Raw genomic sequence first — 26685 nt, 5'->3', positions numbered from 1 at the left:
GAACATTTGAGTAGGGCCTCTAATGCAAAATGGTGAAAAAATCAGAAAAATTGAAGTGGGATGAATCAAATCTATCATAGGAGATAATCAACAAAGGAAAAAACCCTTTAATTAATACTATAAAATTCATAGAGAGATAAGAAGGCATTGCCTCCATGGAAAAAGAACAAAATATTTTAAAAGTACATTCACAGACAAGAAAGAATTTTTGGAAATTTCAAATACGTTGAAGAAAAAATTCAAAAATTGAAGAAATGCCCCTCAAAAAGGTCTACAGAGATAGGAAGTAGGAATTGAATCTTAAAAAATAGGTTTTGGTCACAGGATGACAAATATTCCCAGCAGCAAAAGAGAGCAAGCTCAGTGCCCAAGCACTTTTCAAGCCTATGCTTGCATTGTGGATGTTACTGTCCTACTGGCCAAAGTAAGTCATATTATAAAGGCCAGAGTCAAGGTGGAAGGAGACTATAATGTATGGATAGAGTCATTGGGGCCATTACAGCAACTGTCTACCAAAGAAGGATTAGAAATCAAATGGTATCGGACATATCAACAAAGTCTCTAAAAACTGGGAGTCAAGATAGGGAAAATTATTTCTAGCCCTTAAAACTCTATAAGAGGGGAAGAGGATGTAGCTCAAGTGACTGAGCTCCTGTCTATAATATGCAGTGTCCCAGGTTTGGTTCCCAGTGCCTCCTAAAGAAGACAAGCAAGACAGGGAACTGATGTGACAGGCTGGGGCAGGAAGCTGATCCAACAAGATGACATAACGAGACACAAAGAGGAAAAACATAATGAAAGAGACAAGAGAGAGCAGAGGTGGCTCAAGCGAGTGCTTCCCTCCTACACAGGAGGTCCAGGGTTTGGCTCCTGGTGCCTTCTAAAAGGAAGATGAGCACACAACAAACAGACACAGAAAATGCAAACAATGAGGGAGTGGGGAGAAATAAATAAATCTTTTTTAAAAAATTCTCTGAGAAAATTTCCTACAGAATTCTCTATCCTGCTGAACTATCAAGTACAGGTAGGGATACAAGGATCAGAAGACTAGATAAGACCTCAAAGTTTTCATCACCAATTCTTCCAAAAGACGTGCTCCTTGCAAGTGTGGTGGGTTGAATTATGTACCCCAGGAAAAAAACATGTCCTTAACCTGAATCCATCCCAGTGGGTGTGAAGCCATGGTAAATAGGACACTTTGAAGATGTTATTTTTATTTAAAGTGTGGTCAGCTGAATCAGGTTGGGCCTTAATCCAGATTGCTACAGTCCTTTATAAAGAGTTTGAAATTGAGACATTAAGGAAGAACAGCACAGGGAGCAGCCAGAAGCTGGACATCAATGGATCATGGGAGGGAAAGGAGAGGATGTTGCCATGTGCATTGCCATGGGACAGAAAAGCCAAGGACCCGAGGATCCCTGGCAGCCAGCCCCAGTGCAACACAGTCTTCAAGGAGAAAGTATGGCCTTGCCTACACCTCTAGTTTGCACTCTACTGGCCCCTGAATGGTGAGCCGATAAACCCCCATTGTTTTGTTTTGGGTTTTTTTTCACATTTATTTATTTTTTATTTATTAAACCCCCATTGTTTAAGCCAACCCTTTGTGTATGTATTTGTTTTAGCAGCTAGGAAACTAACACTGGGAGGATGGACAAGAAAAAATGCATGTGTATACATGTGTGCTAAGAGGAAGACAGCATGTAAGAAGGCTAAATTCTCACCTTCCATAATATGGAATCAATAAAAGTCTAAAATTGAAAAAGAAATCAAGAAACAACAGTATAAGCATGTTCTTTAGAAATATAGAAACAACTATGAAGGCATTGTTTGGGAGAGGAGGCATCAGAAATGGGGCAAGAGAGCAGGGATCGGCTTTCTATTATAATCCTTCAAATATTTGACTTTTTTTTTTTTTTAAAAAAGGAAATTCCCTACTCACCCCCAAAAAGAGAGCGCAAAATGATGTGAATGAACCAATGTCTTCAAGAAAAACAAAGGAGGTTCCAGGATGGTTTGGAATTAGCTCTTTCAGAAATGGGAGAGTTCTGGAACACCCACCATGCTTGCCACTGAGATGGGCTGCTGGTGATTGCAAAAGAGCTCGCTTTTCCAAAGGCAATTTAAACAATTCACTCCCTGGTCAGCCAATGTATTTCGTAAATGTATCCTCAAGGCTTTTCCAAACTGATGAGTAAAAAGGCTCCTTAAAGAGCAAATCATCAGAGCATGAAATGCTTGAAAGGAAGTTGGCTGTCCTTTAAGAATATAGAAAAACTCATCAACTTTCTGCATCACGTGCAGACAGTGTTGGCTAATTGGACAGACTACACGGTAATGTCCCTGCATATTTACACACACGCATGCACACTCATGTACGCATGTGCAAGCAGCTGGCCCCGACAGAAAGAACCTCCTGACTCAGCTTCTGTTTGTCCTCACACAACCTTTTCAGATGACTCCTGTCAAAATCATGAAGTTTTTTTTCATCAACCCAGCTCATTTTGTCTTTTGCCCATCCCCCTCTGAGCAAGAATGCAATGGATAATGATGAGGTATAAACTTGTTTAAGTAATTCTTTAAGTGATTTTAAGTGAGTTTATATCTTTTTTTTTTTTGAGTATGCATTACAAGTTATTTTTTCCCTCTCCTTTCTTCCAGAGTTACTACAGCAGCATGCCCGCTTTTGTTTATTCGTATCAGCTACACAAATGCCCTTGCCCCACAGATGCCTCTAACGAAGGGGTCTCAAATGGTAATATGCACACAAACCATCTCAGGATCTTGCTAGAAGGCAGATTCTGATTCAGCATGTGTGGAAAGGGGCCTGAAATTCTGTACTTTCTAACAACACTCCCAGAAGATGCTGGTGCTGCTGGCCCATGAACTATATTTTCAGCAAGTAAAACAAACTCTCTGTTAAATGAGATTTTGCCATTTGTCAAAGCACGTACTAGTAAAAAACAGAAACTCTCCAATATCTTAGGTGATTCACTTAAAATATTCACTTCTAGGGGAGTGGATATGGCTCAAGCAGTTGAGTGCCTGCTTTCCACACAGAAGGTCCCGGGTTCGGTCCCCAGTGCCTCCTAAAAACAAAACAAAACAAAAAACAAATGACAAGCACACAACCGAAAAACAAACAGGAAAAAAAACCCAACTCATGGGAACAGATGTGGCTCAGTGGTTGAGCGCCGTCTTCCCACATAGAAGATCTGGGTTCAATCCCTGGCCCAGGTACCTCAAAAAAAAAAACTTACTTTTGGAGACTTTGGCAGTTTGTCATTCTTTTGTAGTTCAGTTCTTATTAGATATTTAAGTCTGTTCTGCACTTGACTAGACAACAATGAACTGCAAAGAAGAAAGACGTTGAGAAAGGAATACCTGATGCAAATTACAATCTTAGAAATATAAAGTCCATTCTCTCAAAATTTGTAGAGTTAGCAAAAAAACAGAAACATAGACATCAGGGATAAAGAAAATTAACCATATCAAATACTTTGTTCCTTTGATTAAGACATAATGCTTTTAAGTATTATCCTGGGGGGGAGCAGATGTGGCTCAAGTGATTGGGCTCCCATCTACCACATGGGAATCAAACCCAGGGCCTCCTGGTGAAGGCAAGCTGGCCTGCACCATGGAGAGCTGGCGGCTGGCACAGCAGAGAGCTAGCGCAGCAAGATGATGAACAATGGGACTCGCAGAGGAGAGACAGCGAGAGACGTAGCAGACCAGGAAGCTGAGGTGGCTCGAGCAATTGAGTGCCTCTCTGCCATACCAGAGGTCCCAGGATCGGTTCCTGGTGCTTCCTAAAGAGAAAGACAAGAAGAAAAAAAAAGACAAGCCAAAAAAAAAGACAAACAGACACAAGAAACAGTGAATGGACACAGCAGACAGCGAGCACAAACAACAGCAGGGGGCAGTAATAAATGTAAAAAAGAGTTCGGCTCAAGTGATTGAGCTCCTACCTACCACCTGGGAGGGCCCAGGTTCAGTTCCCTGGTACCTCCTAAAGAAGGCAAACTGACGTGAAGGGCTGGTGTGGCAAGCTGATGCAACAGAGAAACACAAGGAGGACAACATGATGAGAAACACAACAAAGCAAGGATCAGAGGTGGATCAAGCAATTAGGTGCCTCCCTCTCACATGGGAGGTCCCAGGTTCAGTTCCAGTGCCTCCAAAAAAGACAAGTATACAACAAACAGTTACAGCAAGTGCAAACAATGGCGGGGGTGGGGGGGATAAATAAATAAATCTAAAAAAACAAGAGTTGTCCTGCCAAACAATGGAAATGTATGTATGCATACCTAAAGAAATAATTCAGTAAGTAAAATAAAAAGGGAAAAATGGTGGGGAAAAGTTGTAAAAAAATAATCAGCGACTATAATTGAGCTTTTACTTGAATAATAATTCCTTGCTGGGAAGTGCTATTTTATTCCTGCAGGGGCACAGATGGCTCCCCTTGGGATTTCTCTCTGCCCCTGACTTGGAAGAGGGCAAGCTTGTATTTGAGTCTTCTTTTCTCCCTTTTATCCTTCTTGGCAAAAGTCACCACTGGCTGTGGGCCCTGATGATGCTCTTGGCCAGTGGGGGCCCTAGGGAAAATGAGCTACTCCCAGCTTATGCCCACACCTGTCACCGTGACCACCAAAAAAACTAATGGTTAGCATTCACACCCTTTTTTCCTTAACCCACCCACATCAGGCATCCCACCCCTAAGTATTTTTCTTAAACCTTTGCTACCTATTACTGTCTTTCTTCTACTTCTCAAGGAAAGTGCCAGCAGGTAAGAGCATGATCGGGCAAGTAGCAAATGAACACTAGTGGAAAAATGTAAAGGCAGTTGATCATATCTGATGATAATGGGAACTAATAGTGAATGGGGCTTCTGGCATACCAGGTCCTATGCTTAAGCATGTCACACATGTAAGTCATGCTTGCCTCCCACCACCTTGAGGAAGCAAGATGTTCATACCTTGGCTGGGAAGAGGCACACGTTTGTGTTTCTTTGTAGATGCAACCTGCAGGTGTGACTTTATTTTATATGCACATCTCCTTAGATTTCTTAGGTTTAAAAATTATTCCTAGCTAATATGCTGGACCGGCACTATCCAATATGGCAACCACGAGCTACGTGGGATGACTGAGCCTTTGAGATGTGGTTGGTGTGAAATGAGATGAGCCCTAAGCTCAAAATACAACCCAGATTTTGAAAACTTGGTGTTTAAAAACAGGAATGTTGAACACCCTACTCATGTTTTTGATTACTTATTGAAATACAGTATTTAGGATATCAAGGGTTAAATAAAACATCTTACTAAAATTAATTTCACTGGTTTTTTTTTTTTACTTTTTAAAAATTGTCTAGGTGGCTTGTATCCTATTGCTTATACCTTCATATTGGTCTTTTGACCTACACTAGTGGTTCTTAACCCTGTTCTACAAGAGAATCACCTTGGAAGTTGTAGCCTGCTGCAGAGTCTCCTGTAAATGGTGGAAGGCCATCTGGGCATCAGGACTGAAAAGACCCCGCAAATGATCTCAAGAAGCCGGCAAAGCTGAGAACCACAGCTCTAAGTGAGAGAAAGGTGGAATCTCAGTGACAGATGGAACAGATGAATGCATATTTGTAGTTCTAAGCATTCAGTCTCTGGTTGGAACTAGAGAAACAAGCTGCAAAAGAGAAAGAAAGAAAGGAAAAAAAAAAGGACATGGCACATCAGAGCCTGCTTTATAGCATCAGGCTTGTCATAGAATGAGCATTTTAGAACCGATGGAATGAAGAAGCAGTGCCCTACAGGGTCCCAGGGAGAAAGGAGAGGAGAGGGAAGAAATGGAGATAAACAAGCGCCAGAATGAAATCCCAATGGAAGGCTGTTTCCAATGGTTGTGGTGGTGTTTCCCCAGGAAAGCCAGGGCTGGGGACAGGGGTTCAGGCCCTGTCACTGTCGTCCAGTGCTACAAGGACCAGAGACAGATGGAGGAGGGAGGGGACCTCAGCCGGAGGCTCAGAGCCCCTCCTGGCGGGAGGCTGGGCCCAATAGTTCAATTGCTTTAGTTAAAGGAAATGAATCCATTTACATAATGATCACATAAATGTCATTATGTGGAAAGTCTCAGAATTCAGGCAAATTCCTCTTTCAAGTGGTATTAGAATTGAGGTAAGAAGCTGCCACTCCCCGCACCCCAACTGCCTCACTCCTGCTGCACCAGAAGGGGTCAGGCATTCTTTACCGTTTTATCAAGTGACTGGCCCAGACCTACCAGAACAATTTTTAAATTTCCCATGTCTACTTTCCTAGCAAAGGCAGTGTTTGTGTGAGGAAAAAATAGTGCTGGCTGCCACCCATCTTCTGATGTTGGAGAGGAATAGATGTTTTTCGAAGAACAGCCTGTTCCCTGAAACAAACCTAGACATTTTCCACCTACCTCCAGCCCTCCTTCCTTCTTTCCTTCCTCCCTTTGTCATCATTTGCTAGTGATTCCGGAACGTCTATGAATTTTTTCATCTGTCCAACTTGACTAGGGTTATCGAAAACACCACCCCAAGTCTCAAATTCATCATGAAAATGGTCTGAATGATGATGCTATTTGGGATTTTACTACCAGATACTGCCGGGCGATTCAAATACCTGTGTCCTACTTCCAAAACTAATAAGTATAATGGGTTAACTCCGTTTGTTGACAATGTTTATGAATCACTCAGTGGGGTTATTATGAGCTTCCTTTGCCTGAAAGCAAAATTACGATCCCTCTGGCAGCCTCTGGGCAATTCTAAAATGCAAGTCTGGTGAAGAGTACAACAAGCAAGCAAGGGCTAGAGGCCATGTCCCTATGCTCGGACTTGGGGAGTCAGTGCTCCCCCATTTCAAAAGCCTTGGAAAGAAGACGAGCCTATGAGAAGCCCAGAGGAGGTGACGCCACGTGTGAATGCAAGCACTCACGGCAGCTTTCCTGCCTTTTTGTTTTCTCATAGATTTGAAGTAGTGATGACCACGTGGCACTGAATTACTTTATCAGTTTCTATTTCTATTGTGTCCCTGAGGGGGGACTATTTGGCAGTGCACACAGCATTGAAAAAAAAATCCTTTTATAACCTATTTTTAAACTTGGAAATACATTGTCCTCCCCCTTCACCCAGCATATATATTTTTACTGTCTCCTTAGTTCTTCCAACCTTCACCAAAGTCTGTTTCCTGGCAATTTGAGAAGTGAGAAATGTCTGCGTGGGGGGAAAAGTGAGGGCGTACATTATGTTGTAATTTTAACAGGGAACCATTGCCCAATGACAAAACCAGGGACTGTCTTGTGATGTTTTCTTCTGCACACATTAACTTTTCCTGTTTTGAAGTAGCACTCAGCCCACTGAAGGGGGCGCAGGCTGCCTCCCCCGAAGACATCCTGCGTTGCGTGAAATCAACCATGGATGATTCCAAAAGCCATCTTCATTCGGAAATGACCGTTTTTATTTGGAGAGTGGGGAGGACCACTGTGTGGGTGGAACTGTCAACTTTTAATTCATCACAAGTATAAAAAGTGGGCCATCCGTTCTGATCTTGAAGAATGGGCTAGAACCAATGGGTCAGAAAGCCCTTCCAATCTCGTGTTTTCCTACACTCAGCCAACAAGTCATTATAGAACACGTCCTGTGTGCTGGGCCGACTTCCAGGCACTGGGAATATGGCAGAGAAGACAACAAAGCCTCTGCCCTAGCACTGGTTTCGAAACAGCGCTGAACTCTGAGCCAGAGCATTCTGGAGGTTGTGTAAGGATACGGAAGGGAGTGGCGGGAAGAGGGGTGTCTGCAGGACCACAGCTAACTGTGTTGACATTTACTGCGATTTGGTCTTGGTACAACAAAGCAAAGCACTAAATGGGATAACACTGGCAAGCCTCTTCAAGGCAGAAGACTCTCTTTTCCTCCTGCTCTTTAATTTTTGCCCCTATCAGTATGTGTGCTGATAAAAAGAAAATGTGAGCTTTTCTGTTTTCTTTCTATAATTGATCTAACCACAAATGCTGGCCTGGATTTTGGGTTAACACAGCATTAGGTAGTATGTGACTATATTCTGATTCCAAAAGAAAAAAGGCAATCCAAGAATATTTCAAAAATTATTTTCACACAATTATCGTACAGTATTACAATGTATTATGTGCAAAATTCCATTTTAAAAATCATTTACAAAAAGAAGTACAACATGGGATGTGCTGAGGGTTCTAGATGTACAGAGAAAGCCAAGGCTAAAAAAGGTACAAGGCACAAAACCAACCCAATTTGATGCCTACCAGTCTTCATACAGAACAATAACATATTTTTGCAACTACCTTGAGTTACATTGATACAAGACCCTCCTAGTTTGTGCACCTGCAAACAGATTTTCTAAAACCTGCAAATTTAACTTCACCATACATTCCTACAATGCTTTTTGGTGACTTTGCAAATTCTTGTCTAAACAGCATCTTATAGAATTCAACAAAAGCTAGATTACATTCCTTAGTTTCAGTCCAAAGCACTCTGATGCTGTTAGTTTTGATTGAGGTGGGTTACTGTTGATTTTTTTCCCCCCTCAGGGGGTCTTCAAAATCATTTCCATAAGCAAGTAACATATGGGATAGATTTTGCCAAATCTCATTGAATATTTACAGTATTTTAAGCATACTTGGTTCCTTCGATCATCTTTTCCCGCTTCTTCCAGAAAGCCTGAACCAGCAGACTAAATTCCTTTGCCCTATATGAGTCTGTATATTCTCTCACCTCTTTCTACATTCATTTCTTCCCTATTCTCAGCATTATTTGTTTAAAAAAACAAAATAGCACATCACTGAACCTGAACAAGAAGACAGTACATCAGATTTCTACAGGCATTCTGTGGCCAGTGTCAGTAACACATTGCTTTAAGAAGTCCAGCAGCCTCTCCCAACAAAGTTGCCAAAACATCCAGTTACAGAAGAGAAACTTTTAAAATGCAATACTCTCAAATCCAGCAAGAGATTTATCCTTGAATATTAAATGTTAAAATCACATGCATAATTATAGAATATTTTAAAGTTACAAAAATATTTTAAAAACCAATCCTGACAGTTTACCTGCAACTGCTATAAAAATTTCTATGAAATATATAAAAACTCAGAGGCTCTTTCTTAAAAAAAAAGAAAAGAAAGAAAGAAGGAAATGGAGAGAAAGGAAAAGATAGAGCCATCCACAAAGTTGGGCGATGTACCTGATGCACTGCATCAGACAGTCTTGTCAAACACCTGCTGGTGAAGTCAAGAGAAGAGCTTGTACCTTATTTACTCAGCACGTATATTTATATACATCTAAGTCAATACAGAACCTGTCTGAGGGGTAGGTAGGTAACGATCTCAGAACACCTGAACCATCCATCACTGAAGGAGAATCTGACTATTTCATGGACCTCGGCTACCTTGCTTGGCAATGCAGCCAAAGATGCCCTTGGCCGAGTCTGCCCGTGGATGGCCTTAATCACTGAACCAAGAGGGCCCCAAGGAGGCAACTGCTTTCAAGCTCAAGCACGGCGCCAGAAGGCAATGCTCCTAAGCCCCGTTTCCCTTTTGGGTGCACCACTGGGAAGTCCCTTGTGTCTTCTATGAGCTGGTGAGGTCCTCTTCACCATTCTGGAAGATGATACCATAAGGATCATTCTTGATGCGTTTGTAGACAAAGTGAAAGATGTGGGGTTGTGGCCGGCTGTGCAGCTCAGCCTTGATTTTTTGAGGGTACGTGTCCTCTGCCAGCTGCTGCCAAGTCTCATCAACAAAGAGGAAGAGTCTGTACTCCTGAGGGTCCCCCACCTTGAACTTCTCAGCGCAGAGCTGACACACGTCCTCCGTGGTGACGTAAGGTTTCACGAGAAGGGTCTTTCCTGTGCAGCCACTGTTGACCTCCTGGAATGCTACTCGGAGGTAATTCTGAGGGGGGAAGAGAGATGTCAGAGACAAAGTCAAAAGAGACACCAGAGGAAACCAGACAGTCCAGCAAATGCGGTGGACAGAGAAACTAAGGGAAGGTTTGACCCATGAGCCACGCCAAGGCTCTGACTCACCACTGTGTCTAATGTCAGGCTGTGGGGACCAAAATTAAGACCAGGACAAGGTGCTGGTCTTAACTGGGGCAGTGGAGAGGACAAGTCTAAGGACTGATATGTCGTATTCATTGCAAATATGAGAAGCAGGAAGTGCATGTAGCCCTGGTTCTGATCGTAAAGACTAGTTAAGAAACTCCTGGTTAAAAGCGTGAACCAGATCTGATGCTGGTTTTATCCCTTTCTGCCTAACACTTTGAAGCTTGAACAGTTCCCTGCTTGAAAAATAAACCAGACACTGGCAGCAGAGTCTGAATCAGGAGTCAGCAATAAGAGACACTTAAAATGTACAGGCACCTTCTGTATTCACTTTCGACAATTTATGAAGTCTAAGCAAGGGCAATAGTATTAGGGTGAACCCCAAGAAATTGCCAATATTTGACTGCTTTTTTTCTGACCTTCATTTCATGTGGTTCAATCTAATACAAGGCTCCAAGTGGCTCTGGGTAGCTGGTGGGAAAAGTTGGAAGGAAGAGAACATTAATTCAGCCAAAAGGCTTAGGAAATGGAGCTGATTAAGTGCAAAGTGGTGTTGCAGGGAAGTAATTGGTGCAGTGCCATGCAGATTTCATCATGAAATTTAAAAAAATAAAAAAAATAAAAGCAGCAGGCATCTACCAGGCTATACCCGGACTACCCGACTGGATGCTATGCTTGTAGCAGGCTCTTCCTGTATTTTGTGACTCTGGATTACTTGTTTACCTTCTTTGGTCTCCATTTCCATTACCAAATAAAATACAGGGCACTAGTTAAGTTGGAATTTCAGCTTGGAAAAGGAGTATTTTCTGGCTGGGCCCATATGGCCACAGGGATGAGAGAAGGGAAGTCGTGGGGAGGATGGTGGGCATTTTGGGCTATTTCTACTGAGGACACTGGCTGACTAGGCCAGTAACTCTGCAGAGGTGAGCTGGTGATGGGTACACAGACTCTGGGCTTCTTGAACCTGATCATTTTAGAGTACATGCTGGCGGGCTCCAGTTTGCCACCTTCCTTTCTTCCACCCATCCCCACAGCTCAGTCCCACCCACTTTGTGTGTATTTACTCATTTAATCCAGGCAAGAACACACACTATCCCCATTCAAGCAGTGAAGAAACGAAAAGCTCAGAGGGGCTATGTAACCTGTCCAAGGCCATGCAGCTAGGACATGGCAGAGCCAATACCCCACAGTCTTCATGGTGGTGTGCTGGCTCTTCCGATGCGAGAAGGCATCTGTGTCTGACTTTGGTACCCAAGTTGACTGTTGTAACTTTCCCTTTTGCGATTATCTTCTAAGAAGGTGTGCATCTCCAAAGTGAGCAAGGTCAAAGGGGGGGCGGGTTGGAAAGAGCAGAAGGAAGGGGCTCAGTGGTGTCTAGGGGTCTCTGGATGAGAAGCTCCTGATGGAGCAAGGAGACGGAGAAAGGTCTAATGGCAGATGGGGAGATGGAAAGCCGAGCTTTTCTCATGTCCTCTGTTCTCCTCAAAGGGTCTCCTTTGAGTCCCCAGGAATCTCCTCCTCAGGAGGCAGACCAAGATTCTCAGGTACTAAGTCACTCAACACATAGACTGCTCTTAGACCCAAGGCCAGAGGGCAGGGACACACAGTTTGCCTCCTTGTTTTTTAGATTTACACACCTGGGAAGGAATTTCTAAGAATACGGATATCTTAGAGAAGAATGTGCTGATCTTGCTTTCCAATGATGGGCTACCTTTGAACCAAATCTACCTTTAATTATTTTCAGAGCATCTGGAAGGCATTTAAAAAAAAAAGGCAAGGAGGGTGAATCTCAACCTGGAGACAAATAATTACACTTTTCAAGTCCCCTGTTTGGAAAGTCACCCTCTGGCACCTATAACAACACAGGTAGCTTTTATAATTTGATGTAAAACCATCAAGAAATTATTTGAAGATATTTGCAGGCTTATAATTTATAGACTGAGCAAGTCGGGATTCACTGTGTTGGATCAAGAGTTCTGAACCGAGGAGTGGATGTAGCTCAGGATTATTTGAGCACCTGCTTCCCATGTACTAGGTCCTGGGTGCCCACACTCAAATGCCCGGCCCTGACTGGCTGCCAGAGCTGCTGGGATTCAGGGGTCTCTTGCAGGGGGTGGAGTGGTGAAAAGGGAAGGAAAGGAGGGTAGACGCTTTACACCTCTCTCCCATCTCAGAGAGAAACTAGGAAAATGGCAGTGAATAACTTCTGCTGCTTCCCCTAGGTTGGCCTCCTTCATAAGTGCTATTTCCAGGTGAAATAAAAGATTCCAACACCCAGGCCAGGTGTTTCTTTCATCATTTTGACTTCCTGTCTGCTCAGGTACTCAGCATCCATGCTGAACCTTCTGGGAGAAACCCCACCTTCGTAGGACTTCATGTTTTTTTTAAAGCAGCAACCCTTGGGCCAAACCCACAATGTTGTTATTTAAAGAAAACAGAGAAGTGAAACGACAAGGTCAGAGGGTGGCTTAAAATATCCCATTTCCTGTGGACAGTTCAACAAAGGCGGGGTGGTGCGTCCAGGGCCCCAAGTGCAGATGTGCCGTGTGAGCAGCCTGGATTCCCCAGGAGGAAAGGAAGCTGTACCTGTATGCGTACCTGGAAGTCGTCCACAGAAGGGACCGTCCGGTTGGTGGTTCTCCTTTTGTGCCACTGCCTCAGGGTGTCTCTGGTCTCTGAGCTCAGCAGTCGTGCTGCTTGTTCTTCCTGGAAATTCTTTATCAGAGAAAGTGCTCCATAGGCGCTGGTCAAGTAATAGCCTCCTGGGAAGGGCAGAAAGAGTCTGTTCTCCAAGAGTTTCACCCTTGGGTGATCATAGTTGCCCCCACACACAAAAACACACCCACTTAGAGGCCACCTTTTGTATTTTTTCCATTTCTTCCACGAGCATTTCCTTGTGAGATTAGAGAAGTAAACACACAAGCACTCCATCCATCCATCCATCCACCCTTCCATCCTTCCATTCTTCCATCCTTCCATCCATCCATTCATCCATCCATCCAACATAGACATCAATGGATTTACTGGTTATAGCTTCTCTTGGGGTTTTCTTGTAGGAATTTTCATTTTCTCAATTTTAAGTAGACTATGTGGTTTTTTAAAATATAGTTTCCATAGATATTTATTGAGAACAAAATATCTGCCAGATACTCTAATAGGAGCTGGGATACAATGGTGAGTAAAATGGACATGGTTCCTGTAGTAGATTGAATATTATGTAACCTGATGAATGATATGTTCCTAATCTTAATTATGAGTCCCTGCTATGTACTTTAAAAGAACTGCAGTGTACACAAGTGCATCCACAAAAGCATGAGTAATTCAGAAGAAATTTTCCCTTCTGATTCTTTTTCTTGTCCTTACTGTGGAACTAAAGGTAAGACAACATTTAAGAAAAAATAATTTAAAAGGAAAAGCAAGTGGTGTCCCTTTGACAGTGCATTTAGGAATGATTTCTTCTGTTTTGAGGGAGTGTTAAAAGACAACACCATGAGATGTATATATTTTTGGTCATAATTTTTGTCCTACACTATAATTAGGTGTCTGATAAGGATCCTCTAAGCTCCATGCTAGAGAAGCTCTTAGGGGGCACCCTGAATATTAATTTTAAAATCCATACTTGGGCACACACAGCCTGGTTGAAATTTAGAGAAATTCTTTGTCAAAATACCTAATGAATCTTTACTGTAAGCCGAAGCCATGTACAGAGTGGGGGGTGGGTTTATAAGAAATAGAATCTGTTAGTTTTCTTAAAGAAAAACAGACACTGGTGATTCATTTGTCCAGGGACCAGAAGTTAGTTGTGGTTAAATGAGTTTTGCATGGCAGTGTCACTTTTATGGCCAAAATATTTAATGGCCAAAGCAAGACCCTGCTGAAGTTTCTCTGCTCGACAACTGGCAACAGTTGAGATGGTAAATGCTCCATCAATAGAAGGGGACAAGCAGAATCCCCTTCTAACTCTCCATGGATGTGCAACTTGAGGAAGAGAAGCACCGTTGTGCTTTTTAGGTTCCTGAGATTTGGGGTTTATTTGTTACTACAACATAACCTAGACCATACTGAGCAATACACTTTCAATGCTTATGCCAGGCTTTCTATTTAGAGTCATTTGAATGGTTTTCCTGACTCTGCCACCTCATTGTGAGTTCCCTGGGCAGCCCCCACAGTGTCTACTAGAGAGTTTTGAGTTACTGATCTTTACTAAATATTTGTCCCCTGAACAGATCAGCCTGTGATTGAGTGTGAAACTAAGTAGTATAGAATGTAAACACTGTGCAGAAGAGTTCAGAAGTCACCATGGATTGAAGTAGGCAAGAAAGGCTCCATGAAGGTGTCATTATCTGAGCTGGGACTTGGTCCAATAAAGTGGGTGAGGTTTCCTCTTGACATTAAATTTGAGGTTCCACAGCTTGGATCTGTACAAGCCACTAAGATGAAAACTCAAAATGCTAGAAGCACAAAATCTACCATACTTTACAACATATGGATGCAATTAGACAAGGTTTTAAATTTCAGCAAAACCAGACCACAAGAGCTGTGCACTTAAAAGGGGTCAGATGATGCCTTTTCCGTAAATGAAAATGGCTGCTTCAACAGCAGAAAAGAGGTGTGGGCTACTGGCCCGCAAACCAGAGAGGGCTTTGGGTAGGCCACGGAAGGTTCAGCTCGGCCTGCTTCTCAGCAGCCTCTTTCTGCGTGTCTGCAGAACTTCAGTGGATGATGGCAGGGCTAGTCTCTAACCACAGCCAACCCGACTGGGCTGTCCCCGCTCTGCTCTCCCAAGGAAGGAAGTCAAAAAGCAGTTAAGTGGAAGCAGGCTCTCATTTAAGAATATACTCAGGGGCCGCTTTGTATACTTGTCTTTCGGGGAGGTGAAGACTGCCGTCTGCCTGTCTGTCCTTAATGCCATGCCCAGACAGAGTCTTGCTCTTGGGACATGCTGGGAAAGGTGCCAAGAAATGGTCATCTCTACCCTTGGACCCCAAGATGTTAGCGTGGAGGCAGGGAACATATGGATGTCCTGCCTACACATGGTCAGCAACTGAATGGTAATTTTCTGAGTCCTCCAGACTTACTACCAGAATTAAACATGAAGGAGGCTAAAAAAAGCAACCCAGATTCACAGAGCAGAAGAAGAAAGGCAAGCGATGGCATGGATGCTAAGGGGAGGATCTTGGCAGTTCACCTTGGAGGTCTGATTCCATGGCTGTGAATACTAATGGGGGGAGGGGCTGAAAGGTACTCATTGAGATCTGCCTGGTGGGGTGGGGGCAGGAGGAAAAGATACACATTCTAATCCTGAGTCCCACCAGACCATCCCTGGGTTGGGGAGGTGGGGAGCCAGTCCCTCTGGAACACCAAAGACTTGAGAATTCAGCCTGACGAACTAAGGAGACTTGCACATGCATTCTGGGGAGATGATGCCTCTAAGTTCCCTCCAGGATGTGGTCTAGTTCCAGGGAAAAGGCTGGTATGACACATTCCCAAGGGAATCCTGCCAGCATGTGGCTCTTCTTACTCAAACCCGGACTGACACTCATGGAGGAAAAACAAAGCAGCAAGATCACTGCCCCAGAGTTCCTGGCCCTTCCATGGGCAAAGGAGAATGGACTACCAGGTTCCAAACACAGAGGTCCCCAGACTTGATCTCAGTGAAAAAGACAAATGTGAATAAGAGTCCTTAGTCGCTTTGGCTTTTCAAGGCTGTGTGCTACCGTGCCTAGCATCCAAAGTATTCCCATGATAAAATACCTAAGCGGTGGGTAAGGAGAAGGAATTTCTGCTGAGATACTTTGGGATCAGCCAGATGCAAGGCAACTGAACAGTGAAGGTAGTAAATTAAAAGCTAACCACCCAAATTCTACTCCACTGTATTCTTATATTAACAATGAGCAGACACTATTTTTTTAATAGAAAAAAAAATTCCCTTTTAATTTTGAAAACAAAATAAAAAAAAAAAAAAGGAAAATAAAAGGGATATCTGTTTGGCTAAGAAAACAGCAGGATTCTTTTTCTGGCAATGGAAATATTCTGTAATGGCTTACTCTGGGAATCAAGGAAACCATTTCTCTTTAAAAGTGGCGTTTGGTCTAATGAATGATATTTTATACTGCAAATAACCAATCTCAGTGAAGTATAAATTAGGATAGGTTTACCTTTGACCTTTGTGTTTTCCAGTGTTTTCCAAATTTTCTGCCTCAAACATGTATTACTTTCATAATTAGAAAAAAAAACAGTAAAAAACCAAACCAAAACTGCAGTTAACCCTTAAGATGTCCAAAAGCACCCAGTGCAGCGCTCTCTGCCTAGAGGGGCCCACACCAAATCTTGGTGTGTATTTCCATCCTTCTCTTTCATTTCTCAGCAAGCTCTGTTCCCCACCCCCCCATTTCCCAAATTCTTTTTATTGGCCTCACCAAAAAAAAAGTGCCCAGAGCTTCCCACATTTTAAAAATCACTTTTTTGTTTGTTTGAATAACTTTTTTAAAAATTATTTTCTTTTAAAAGGTACATTAAAAAAATGAGGTTCCCATATACCCCCCACCCCTCCCACATCAACAACCTCTTCCATCATCACAGCACATCCACTACACGTGGCAAATACATTCTGGAGCACTGCTGCACCACATGGACAGTGGTCCACATTGTAGTCCACACTCTTCCCCAGTCCACCCAGTGGGCCATGGCAGGACACACAATGTCCAGCATCCATCCCTGCAGCACCACCCAGGACAACTCCAAATCCTGAAAATGCCTGCACACCATATCTCTTCTTCTGTCTCTCTACCATCAACAGCCACCGTGGCCACCCTCTCCACATCACTACTACAATTTCTTCCCTTACTAATCACAATAGTTCCCCAGCAGAACACCAGTAAGTCCACTCTAATCCATACTCTATTCCTCCATCCTGTGGACCCTGGGATGGTTATGTCCAGTCCCCCTCTACATCAAGAGGGGGCTTAGATTCCACATGGATGATGGATGCAATTCTCTTGCTGGCAGCTATAGGCACTCTTCACCTCCCTGTCAGCTGGCCAGGATAAGTCCAACAAACCAGAGGGTAGGAGCTGCAAGTCTGCTGAGGCCCAGGACCTGGCTATCACATGGACAGTCTAGAGATTCAGGTCTCCTGAGTATACACCAGTCCAAACTAAAAAGCACCTTTACCTTCTCCATGTAACAGCGATGGGTCTAAAAGTTCCATCATGTACTCGATTTCCGTGTCCAGTTCAAGCATGTCACACTGGGCTATGACATAGGTCAGTACTGGCAAGAAGTCATCGGCTCCATACATCCTCCCTGGGATTAGGAAGAAAGGGGAAGACGGGAATATTTTTAACTGATGCTTGTTTCTTTCATATCCTAGTCGTGGCTTTTATTAGATGATGAGGAGTCATTTTGGGGAAACATGCTATTTATAACAGAGGTGGGTGTTTCTGAAATCCTCTGTAGCCCATGACCCTTACGGAAGCTCATGACCAGTCCTAACTTACAATTTCAGAATGAATGCCTATGAAGAAATGGACAGATGAAATATTTTTCTCCTCACTTTTAAGTTTTGCATTGAGCTATGCAACAGAAGAGAGTGTGCGTGTAAACATTTTTAACTTTCAGAAAGTAAAGTACAACATTTATACAATATTACTATGCCCATTCTCTGTGCCTTGTTTCCAGTTGCTTTCCATGCAAATTATCAGTAAACATGATAATTGATAAGCCCAAACTCAAGCCAGGAATAAACTTTGCTCTATAGTCAATGTGAGCACACAATTTATTTAAGCATGCCAGTTCAGTGTATGTTGAATCTACACATCAACTAATAGTGATTACCAGCACTTCTTTCTAGTTTTCTTTCTAATGTGGTTCTCAACTGAGGGAGATCTGGCACCCCTGAGGTACAATTTGGCAAGGCTTGGAGACATTTTTTGGTAGACACAACTGGAGGATGAAGTACAAATGGCATCTGGGATGCATCTAATATTCCTAAATGCACAGGCCCACCACCACAACAATTACCTGGCCTAAAATACATGCCAATAGTGCGGAGGGTGAGAAAGCACCTAACCCTGCATAGGGATCATTTCAGAAACTCTGAGAGTTGATTCTGTGAACCCTGGAAAATACATTTGCTCTATGCAAAATAATATGCTTGCAAATTTTAGAGGCAATGACCAAATTTAGGAGTTAAGTATCTTTGCTCAACAATTTGGGAAGTGCCCACACAGCCTTATCTAATAAGGAAGTGGTTGACAGAATCTGTGCCTTCTCTCTGTTGCTTTTCCAGGAAGCAGCTTCCTGTGGAGGAAAAGTTGGTAATGGTCCATGGATTACAGCAGGCTCATCAAGAGCCAGAACGTGGAGCTCGCTCTCCATAGAGCAGGATCACTCCAGAATCTACAGGGAGCAGCATGGGGGAAATCCGAGTGCCTGTCTTCCAACTTTGTAACTCTTTGGTAGATTGCAATGACATTGTTCCTGCTTGCAGCAAAGAAAGGAGAGCCCAGAGCGCTAATGAAATGGTGTTATTGGAATGCCCTGTATTTCTGACATGTGCTGTACATCATTGACATGAGACCTCACTGGCCAAAATGTAGCTAACGGCTAACCCTTCCACTGCCCTTGTTGCATTGCTCACATCATCTCATCTCATCCTCACCTGATGAAGGACAGTGTCAGAGCCAACAACGGATACAAGAGCTGCGGTTCAGAAGATGGATAAGTCACTAATACCCAGAGCTGGGATTTAAACTGAGTCCACAGGGTAACCACTACCCTGAACTAAATCTTCCATTAAATAGGCACTGCATGAAAACTTTGCTGCCCTCATCCACTTACTTTATCTGGAGCTATTCATCCCTTGTCTGTGCCTCCTTTGCCAGGTGGCAGAGTAACGCTTCTACTTTTGCGAGCTGCTTGCTTCCAACAAGAGCTTCGAGGGAAGAGGAATTGGGAGCCAGGGGACCTGGGGCCACGGTGAGGAGGCTGGGCTTGGGCGGGGCCTTACCTGAGTTGTTCTCCATGACGGTGTAGATAAGTTTGCAGACCCGCAGTAGCAACATGACTTTCTTCTCTGGGGAATACATCTTCTGCATGGTCATGAATTTGACTTTGATTTTCTCCACATCCACGAAATCAGGGGTGGGGGCGAAGACCCCCAGCTCCTGCGGATTCCTGTGCCGCACGAGCTGCAGGTTCTCCTTCAGCTGTCGCCAGGAGCCATCAGCCATGTGGAAGTCCTTCAGCGTGGCCTCCACGTACCCCTTCAGCGGCTTCAGGATGCACTTGTGCATGGCTTTTTCCAGCACCACATCTGCCAAAGAAAGGGCAGTGACTGTGATCATTGTCTGAAGAAAGAAGAAATGCAATGTCTGCTTTCTCGGAATGGATCTGTGAAACTCTTAAGAACTGGTTCTAGGGCAGGCAAGTTATAACTGAATACCCAAACAACCAACAAAATTTATTCAGCAGCATTATGACTCAAGGCCAACATTTTTTTTTCTGTAAAGCCAGGAACAGTGATTCTTCCCTAATAAATTCTTAGTTTCTTTTGTATACAATCAACACAAATACATTGGTTTAAACTACTTTTACCCTCCTCCCCCATAAATGTTCTACAAGAAGATGTTCTTTTGACCTAGTCTTTCAACTGATCATCCAGTGGAAAAGAAAGCAAGTAAGAGATCTCGAAGGAAGGATTCTTCTATTCGGAGGCTTCGTAGCACAAAATCTTTTCTGAGGAAATAAATACAACTAAAAGCAACATGTGATCTTGGATTGTACCAAAAGTTGTTTATGTCATTTGCTATAAAGGACATAAGTGGAACTACAGGTGAGATTTGAATAAGATTATACATTAGACAATAAGACTAGAATCAGTGTTCATTTTCTGGGTTTGATAACTACTGTACCTACGTAAGAGAATGTCCTTGTTTTTAGGAAATACAAAGTATTTAGGGGCAAAGGGGACATGGTGTCTGCAACTTATTCTCAAATAGTTCAGAAAAAAAGTATTTGTGTGTATATGTGTACATACAGAGAGAGAGGAAGAAGAGGATGGAGCAAATGGGACAAAGGGCTAATACCGGGGAATCTGGGTGAAGGGTAGATATGATTTCTTTGTACTATTTTTGCAACTTTTCTGTAAGTCTGAAAAAATTTCAAAATAAAAAAGTTTAACTTTTTTTTTTGAAGTGTGTGCTTCCGTTCAGACTTAGGAATCACCTTTGAGTGCAGTGCTTTCTTTGTGTTCTTTTCCCTTCTTTGGATGGTGCACAATAGAGTTGCTTTCTTGGCTCATACTAAAATGACCAGTACTATAAGCCCAGAGATGTAGAACTGAAGATGACTTTTTTTTTTTAAGTTATTGGGGCTGGGGATTGAACCCAGGACCTCATATGTGGGAAGCTGGCACTCAACCACTGAGCCACATCTGCTCCCCTGAGTTGGTTTTTCACTTGTTTGCTTGTTTTTTTTTTTGTTTTTAGGATGCACCAGGAACCCAGGACTTCCCATGTGTGAAGCAGGTGCTCAACTGCTTGAGCCACATCTGCTCCCCTGAAGATGACATGATAATAAAGAGCCCTCTGCTTTTTCAATGTCAGCTTCTCAGTCTCAAATGTTTGCAAATTCTCATCAAAGCTACCTACCCAGGTTCTACTGCTGCAACTATACCTAATATATGAAACTTGGCAATAGTTGAATCATCTCTCTGGCCATTTGAAATTCCTGGCACAGGATCAGACCATATTGAATCAAAAGGAATATCTATTCTTAGCAGGCCCGGGACAAAGAGAAATGTAAGCCCAGTGCACAGACACCGAAAACAATTTTCCTGTGCCCAAAACTTAAAACTGGTGCCAAAAGTTGATGCTCAACCCACAATGATCAGCTTCATCAGTGCAAGTCATTCTTCTTCCCCCCACCTCCATACATCCTATCCGGGAAGTCTCATTGTTTAAATGTAGAGCTTTATATAACTATAAAAATAGAGGGCAAAGCAAAAGGTATTATAAAGTAGGAGGAAAACCAGATTAGCATAATTACTTCACGCTTGGCATTAAAACAAATTACTTGCTTTGCATTAGATTTTTGGTATTAAACCTTCCACGGCCAATACAATGAAAAGCAAAAAACAGCAATTAACACAGAGCGCCCTCCATGGACTAAGCTCCATTCAAAGTGCTATATTTCATGATCTCATCCAATCCTTGCAAAACCCCATGACTTTTGCATACTATTAATATTATGCCCATTACACAGATGATAGAACTGAGGCTCAGAAATGTCTAGTGGCTTATTTGAGTCCCATAGGTATTCTAAAAACAAACAAAAAACCAAACAGGCTTATTGCTTTTCAAAGTAGATGATCTTCGAATTCTAAAACTCAAGGTACTTTGTAAACATCCATCAGTTTAGATCTCTCCATCCAAAGATTCTGGAAACTACATCTGTGGTTGTAAGTGACTGCTATGTTAGAATGGGGTTATCAGGCAGGCAAAAGTCATGTCAATCATTCTTAAAGAAAGTACAGGGATATTTCCAGTAGCCTTATTCATAAAAGCCCCAAACTGGAAACAACCCAAAGGTGGAATGGATGGTAGAATTCAGACAGTGGAGTAGTCATTCAGTGAGAGAGAGCACACTCCTTCTCCAGACACAACAGTAACATAAGGCTATGCTGAATGACACCAGGCACCATAGGACATCTCCCACAGCATTTCATTTAAGTAAAGTTCAAAAACAGGCTAGACTAATCTATGGCGGCAAAATTCAGGATGGCAGTTACCTAGCGGGGAGGAGGAGGACCTGCCTAGGAGGCAGCCTGAGAAAACTTCAGGAGTGATGGAAACATTCTACATCTGGATCTGGGTGGTGGTTCCATGGGTGTACACCTATGTCACATTCCACCAAGCCGAGCACTTAGGATTTGCATGCTTTACTGGGTAATAAGTTAAACGTCAATAAACAGGCATAAATCGAACACACAGAAAGCAACTGAAGACCCACCCTGGGATTTTCACCTTGAACCTGAAGGCAACTTTAACTTCATAGTGAGCCTGGTCACATGTGGGCCAGAGTGTTAACACAATTCACCTCCAAATGGTTCTGGGCTCTTGTTACTTGGGGACCAGTGTGGAAAGCTCATTTCTGAGCAAGCCTTGCCTGTGGCTCATCCATGCTGCCAGGGAGGGTGGACTAGCCTTTGCATTGTAAACACCACCCTTAGGCATAAATGGAATGTGGGCATTTGTTCTGAGGGTTGAAACTTGGGACCAAATGCCAAGTGAGTAGCCCATTCTCTTAAACCCCAAAACTGGAAAAAAAAATTATTAGTGTTCGATTTCTTTTTAGTTTATTTTTAAGGCCGTAACTGAAAAATAATAAAGACTGACGTATTTGCATTCTTTTTCAGGACTTTAATTCCCCTACCCCCCAAGTTCCTTAATAAACCCAAGGAATTGGAAAACCAAGTACAAGGAAGGAGAGAACCATGATCTCCAGCAGGATAAACAAGGTTCTGTTCGCATTAAGCAAGAGGAAAAATCATTTGAGGAAACAAAGGGAACAGAGAATCTTTTCTAATATGGAAACGAAAAAGGAAAGAAGACTGGTTGCATTTCGTGTAATAAATTACTACTTTCTGTTATTTTCTGTTATCTCTGCTTGCTTTAATTCCATCAAAACAAAACAAAATTTTTTAAACTGTAAGAAGGGCATTTGCTGAGCATTCAGGCAGCCAGATGCCATTTTAGGCATTCAAATCCTTCAACCCCAAGAAGGGAGGGCCATTAGTATCTCATTTTACAGACAAAGAATCAGACCCTAAGAATCGACCTCACACAGCCATCAAGAGTGGGAGCCAGGCTTTCAACCCAAAAAATCTGGTAGCAGAGTTCTTGGAGTGATGTCGGTTGTTTTCAACCATAAACAAACAAAACAGACACCTGGAAACACCTGCAACATATTACATGGAATTAAAGGAAAATGAATAAGATGATTCTACATTATTGTATTTTTAAGACTCATTAATGTCTTTTCTACTTTTCTAATAATGAGGTGTATACTAGAAAATGGTTTGAGCTACAATATTTTGAATTTTAGAAACTGGGTGTTAGCTGTACTAGCAGAATGACACAAACTGCAAACAAGTTTTCCAAAAGTATTTATATGGATCCTATGTATTGGCCCCAAAGGATACACATAAGAGTGGTAAAGTGCAGGGCAGTTGCTTGGATTCTCCCTTCCTCAGTGACCTTCCATGCAGTCATTTATAAGTGATGTTCAATGTCTTGGCTTCTGGTGCTGCAAAAAATGATTCTCTTACCTGATTAAGAATGGATTAAGAATAGAAGACATATTAATGAAAGAAATGAAGGACAGACAGTGTAAGACTTACAAAGACTAAATATAAAAATGACAAAAAATCCTGCCATCAGTAGAGACTTTAAATGTAAATGGATTAAAATCTCCAGTCAAAAAGCAGGGATTGGCAGAAAGGATTAAAGAATGGAAACCTTGCCTCTTACTTCACTCTGACCAACAGCATAGATTCCAGGGAAAGGTCAGAGTTCAGACAGGCACCCATCACATACTGGGTATTGTACCTACTTTGTGTGGCTTCTGCTTCCCCACTGCTGGCCAGAAGGGCCACTGGAGGGCTGGCAGCCAGCTCTGCTTTCTTTCTAGGTAGGTAGTTTTGGCTACAACACTTCACCCCTTTCAATGCCACTCCCTCAAACTTCTCAACTGCCAATGAAATCACCGCCCACAGAAGGCAAGCCAGAACCAGTAGTTCTGAACTGAGTGGATTCACTGCTAATACAAAGCAAAACAAAAAGTAATAAACAATATTCTCCAGAGGACTTTAACAGGACCCAGAGTCTGAACAACAGAATATTTCAAATATACAGATTACTTGGCAAAGATTTATTCTAGTTCTAGAATTCTGATTATTAAAATATATTTTTAATAATCATATATATATATAGTTGTAGAAACAGAAGCTAACACATGATGACAAGAGGCGGATCTTTTTTGTAGGAAACAGTGTCCATTACACTATATTACATGCAAAGAAACCAAGACACAGAGATGTAAAGAACCATAACCAAGCACACACAGCTCATCAGCAGAAGAGGTGGGATTTAAAGCCAGCCTAGGACTCTTCACTCTGCACGACCGCCTACTCCTGGCTCTCCACAGAGAATTTTCTCCTCCTGCCAGTAGAGATGGGAGCCGAGGGAAGCAGAGGGCGGCATCCTGGAAAGCCCGAGCATTGCACACAGCAGCCATGACAACACAACATTTTGCTAATCCTCTCTAAAAACTACCAGTACAGAGGTGTCATGTCCGGAAGGGTAGCTGATCTCTCCAAGCTGCTCATGCCTTTCCAGTGGGAGGACCGGGGGAGATCTTATACCAAAAGCTCCTAAGATGCAAGTGACCCTTAGTAGGGGCTCAAAAATCATGGGCTCTCTCCACTGTCTTTAAACACATGGTGATTTAATGATTCGGGCTAGTCTGTTGGTTGGTTTATTTATTTATTTATTTATTTTTCAGTAGTAGCTGTGGTTTGGTTTGGTTTGAAGTAGGAACTAAAAGGGCTTTGATAAATTCACTTGGTTTCCTGCACTTTCCTCCCCCTCCTTCAGCAGGTTTTCTCTTCATCTTCCTCAGCTCACCACCCCCAGGTAGAGCAAGTACAAAGACAGAAGATCTGATGACTAGCCCTCTGGGTTCTTCTTGCCTCAGCGCTCCCAGTGTTTTTGTCACAGTCTCATTCTGACCTTGTCTAATGGCCTGGAAACCACAGATGAACTGGACACCCCGGGCAGCTTTGTAACTTCTCAGGTAAGTGGGAACAGAGACGTGGAGAGCCTGTAGTCCCCTTTCTGATAAAGGGCCCAGTGCATAGGAGGCACCTTGGGATGAACAGGGAGGGGGCTCAGGTGATCACTCATGAGTTCTCCTGTCCCTGCTCTAGGTCTGTCCACCCTGGTCACCAGATGTCCTAGCCAACATAACAATCAGCTAGTCACACTGTCCACAGGTTGTTTTTGGCTGGCATCTGTTTTGATTGGTCGGTACCTGAGAAAGAAGGATTGTTAAGTAAGTTATTTTGACTCTTACTCCTGTATGGATGATCTTTCTAAAATGTTCTCCACCACTTTATGGACTTAGTTCATGGGGATCAGCCCCTGCCCTGCCTTCTGTGGTGGTTTGAAACTATATGTACCCCAAAAAACATGTTCTTAAATCTAATCCATCTGTGGGTATAACCCCATTGTGAGGACTTTTTTTTTTTGAGATACCGGGGCTGGAGATTGAACCAGGACCTTGTGTGTGGGAAGCCAGCACTCAACTACTGAGCTATGCTGGCTCCCTGTAAGGACATTCTGATGAGGCTACTTCAGTTAAAGTGTGGCCCATCTCATTCAGGATGGGACTTAATCTTATTACTGGAATCCTTTGTAAATGGTATCAATCCAGACATGAGACAGAGAAAGCCATGGAAGTAAGAAGCTGAAATCAACTAAACTCAGAAGAGAAGGGAGAGACCAGCTGTGGCAGTTTGATATTATTTATGAATTTAAAAAAGAGATATTGATTACGTTTGTAAACTGGTCTGTTCCTCTGGGCGTGACACCCTTTGATTGTATTAGATTTAGCTGAGATGTCTTTGATTGAATTATGTAAAGATTAGGGCTTTAATTTCACCATGTCATTAGGGCAACTCAGTTTGAGTCCCTTGCCCCCTCTATGAGCTAGATAAATGGACATTCAATCAAGGAGACACACAGAAGTAGACACACAGAAGAAGATACACAGTGGAATAGAGAGAGCTCCACTGATGCCAGAGGAGAGAACTTTGTCAACTTTGCCCCAGGAAGAGAGATGAGCCATTTGCCTGATAGTTTGCAGCTGAAGAGAACAGAGCAGCTGAGCCCTATGCCAGCCTACAGCTGAGATACACAGAAGAAGCTGGGCCCTCAGAGCCTTAAGAGAAAAGGGGAAGGCTGAATCCTAGCAGACATCGCCTGCCATCTTGCTTCAACATGTGGCAATGGATTTTGGTATTATGGTACCTTGTGTTGGACTTCGTAGGGCCTCGTAACTGTAAGCCTCTACACCAAAAAATACCCTTTATACAAGCCAACAGATTTCTGGTACTTAGCATCAGCACCCTTTTGGCTGACTAATGCACCAGCACATGGTGCCGTGTGTCTTTCTGGACATTTTCTTGACTTCAAAATGTAAGCAAATAAAATCCCATTGTTCAAGCTGAACCATTTCAGGGTATTTGCTTTATGCAGCCTAGGAAACTAAAGCACCTTCCATGCCTTCTTCCTCCCACAGACCACAGGCAGCACCCTTTCTTGCTGAAGCGAACAGTGTTCCAAACCTCTGCACCTCTCTGCCGTTGCCTGCCTGGAAGGCCCTCCACCATGTCTGGTGGGCTTCTCGGCTTTTCTTACCTGCCTCTCTCACACGGCTCCTCCCCATTCCCTTCTTCCTCAGCTTTCCTTGTCTCTGTCATGACATAATAGCAAATGGGACTTCTTCGTGACAGGAAGTTCTCGGAAAACTGCACTTGAGTTTC

General features: G+C 42.9%; 1 protein-coding gene and 1 long non-coding RNA gene across 8 annotated transcripts in view; one reads left to right on the top strand and one right to left on the bottom strand.

Annotated features, from left to right (window-relative positions):
• LOC105746369 (uncharacterized) overlaps nucleotides 1-26371 on the top strand; it is a 37581-nt gene extending 11210 nt beyond the window's left edge. The window contains exons 2-7 of one of the 3 annotated variants that reach the window (XR_011647293.1): nucleotides 18370-19914; nucleotides 20570-20881; nucleotides 22498-22707; nucleotides 24762-24935; nucleotides 25069-25193; nucleotides 25854-26371. This is a non-coding gene — a long non-coding RNA (uncharacterized lncRNA). Of the gene's footprint in view, nucleotides 1-2658; nucleotides 5325-18369; nucleotides 19915-20569; nucleotides 20882-22497; nucleotides 23772-24761; nucleotides 24936-25068; nucleotides 25194-25853 lie in introns of those variants that run through there. The other 2 variants (XR_011647295.1, XR_011647294.1) reach the window with 2 other exon arrangements.
• The window catches only part of RIN2 (Ras and Rab interactor 2), a 225361-nt gene continuing 206772 nt past the window's right edge, over nucleotides 8097-26685 (bottom strand). For 4 of the 5 annotated variants that reach the window (XM_058286768.2, XM_071211585.1, XM_071211583.1 and 1 more), the window contains 4 exons: nucleotides 19090-19395; nucleotides 17253-17384; nucleotides 12666-12841; nucleotides 8097-9927 (listed from right to left, as the gene is read on the bottom strand). In XM_058286768.2, coding sequence (XP_058142751.1) covers nucleotides 9604-9927; nucleotides 12666-12841; nucleotides 17253-17384; nucleotides 19090-19395 — 938 coding nt within the window. In that variant the 3' untranslated portion in view covers nucleotides 8097-9603. The remainder of the gene's footprint in view (nucleotides 9928-12665; nucleotides 12842-17252; nucleotides 17385-19089; nucleotides 19396-26685) is intronic. The other variant, XM_058286770.2, reaches the window with a different exon arrangement.

The sequence above is a fragment of the Dasypus novemcinctus genome, chromosome 24 (genome assembly GCF_030445035.2).
Source record: "Dasypus novemcinctus isolate mDasNov1 chromosome 24, mDasNov1.1.hap2, whole genome shotgun sequence".
Lineage (NCBI taxonomy): Eukaryota > Metazoa > Chordata > Mammalia > Cingulata > Dasypodidae > Dasypus > Dasypus novemcinctus.
This window is presented reverse-complemented; position numbering and strand designations above follow the sequence as displayed.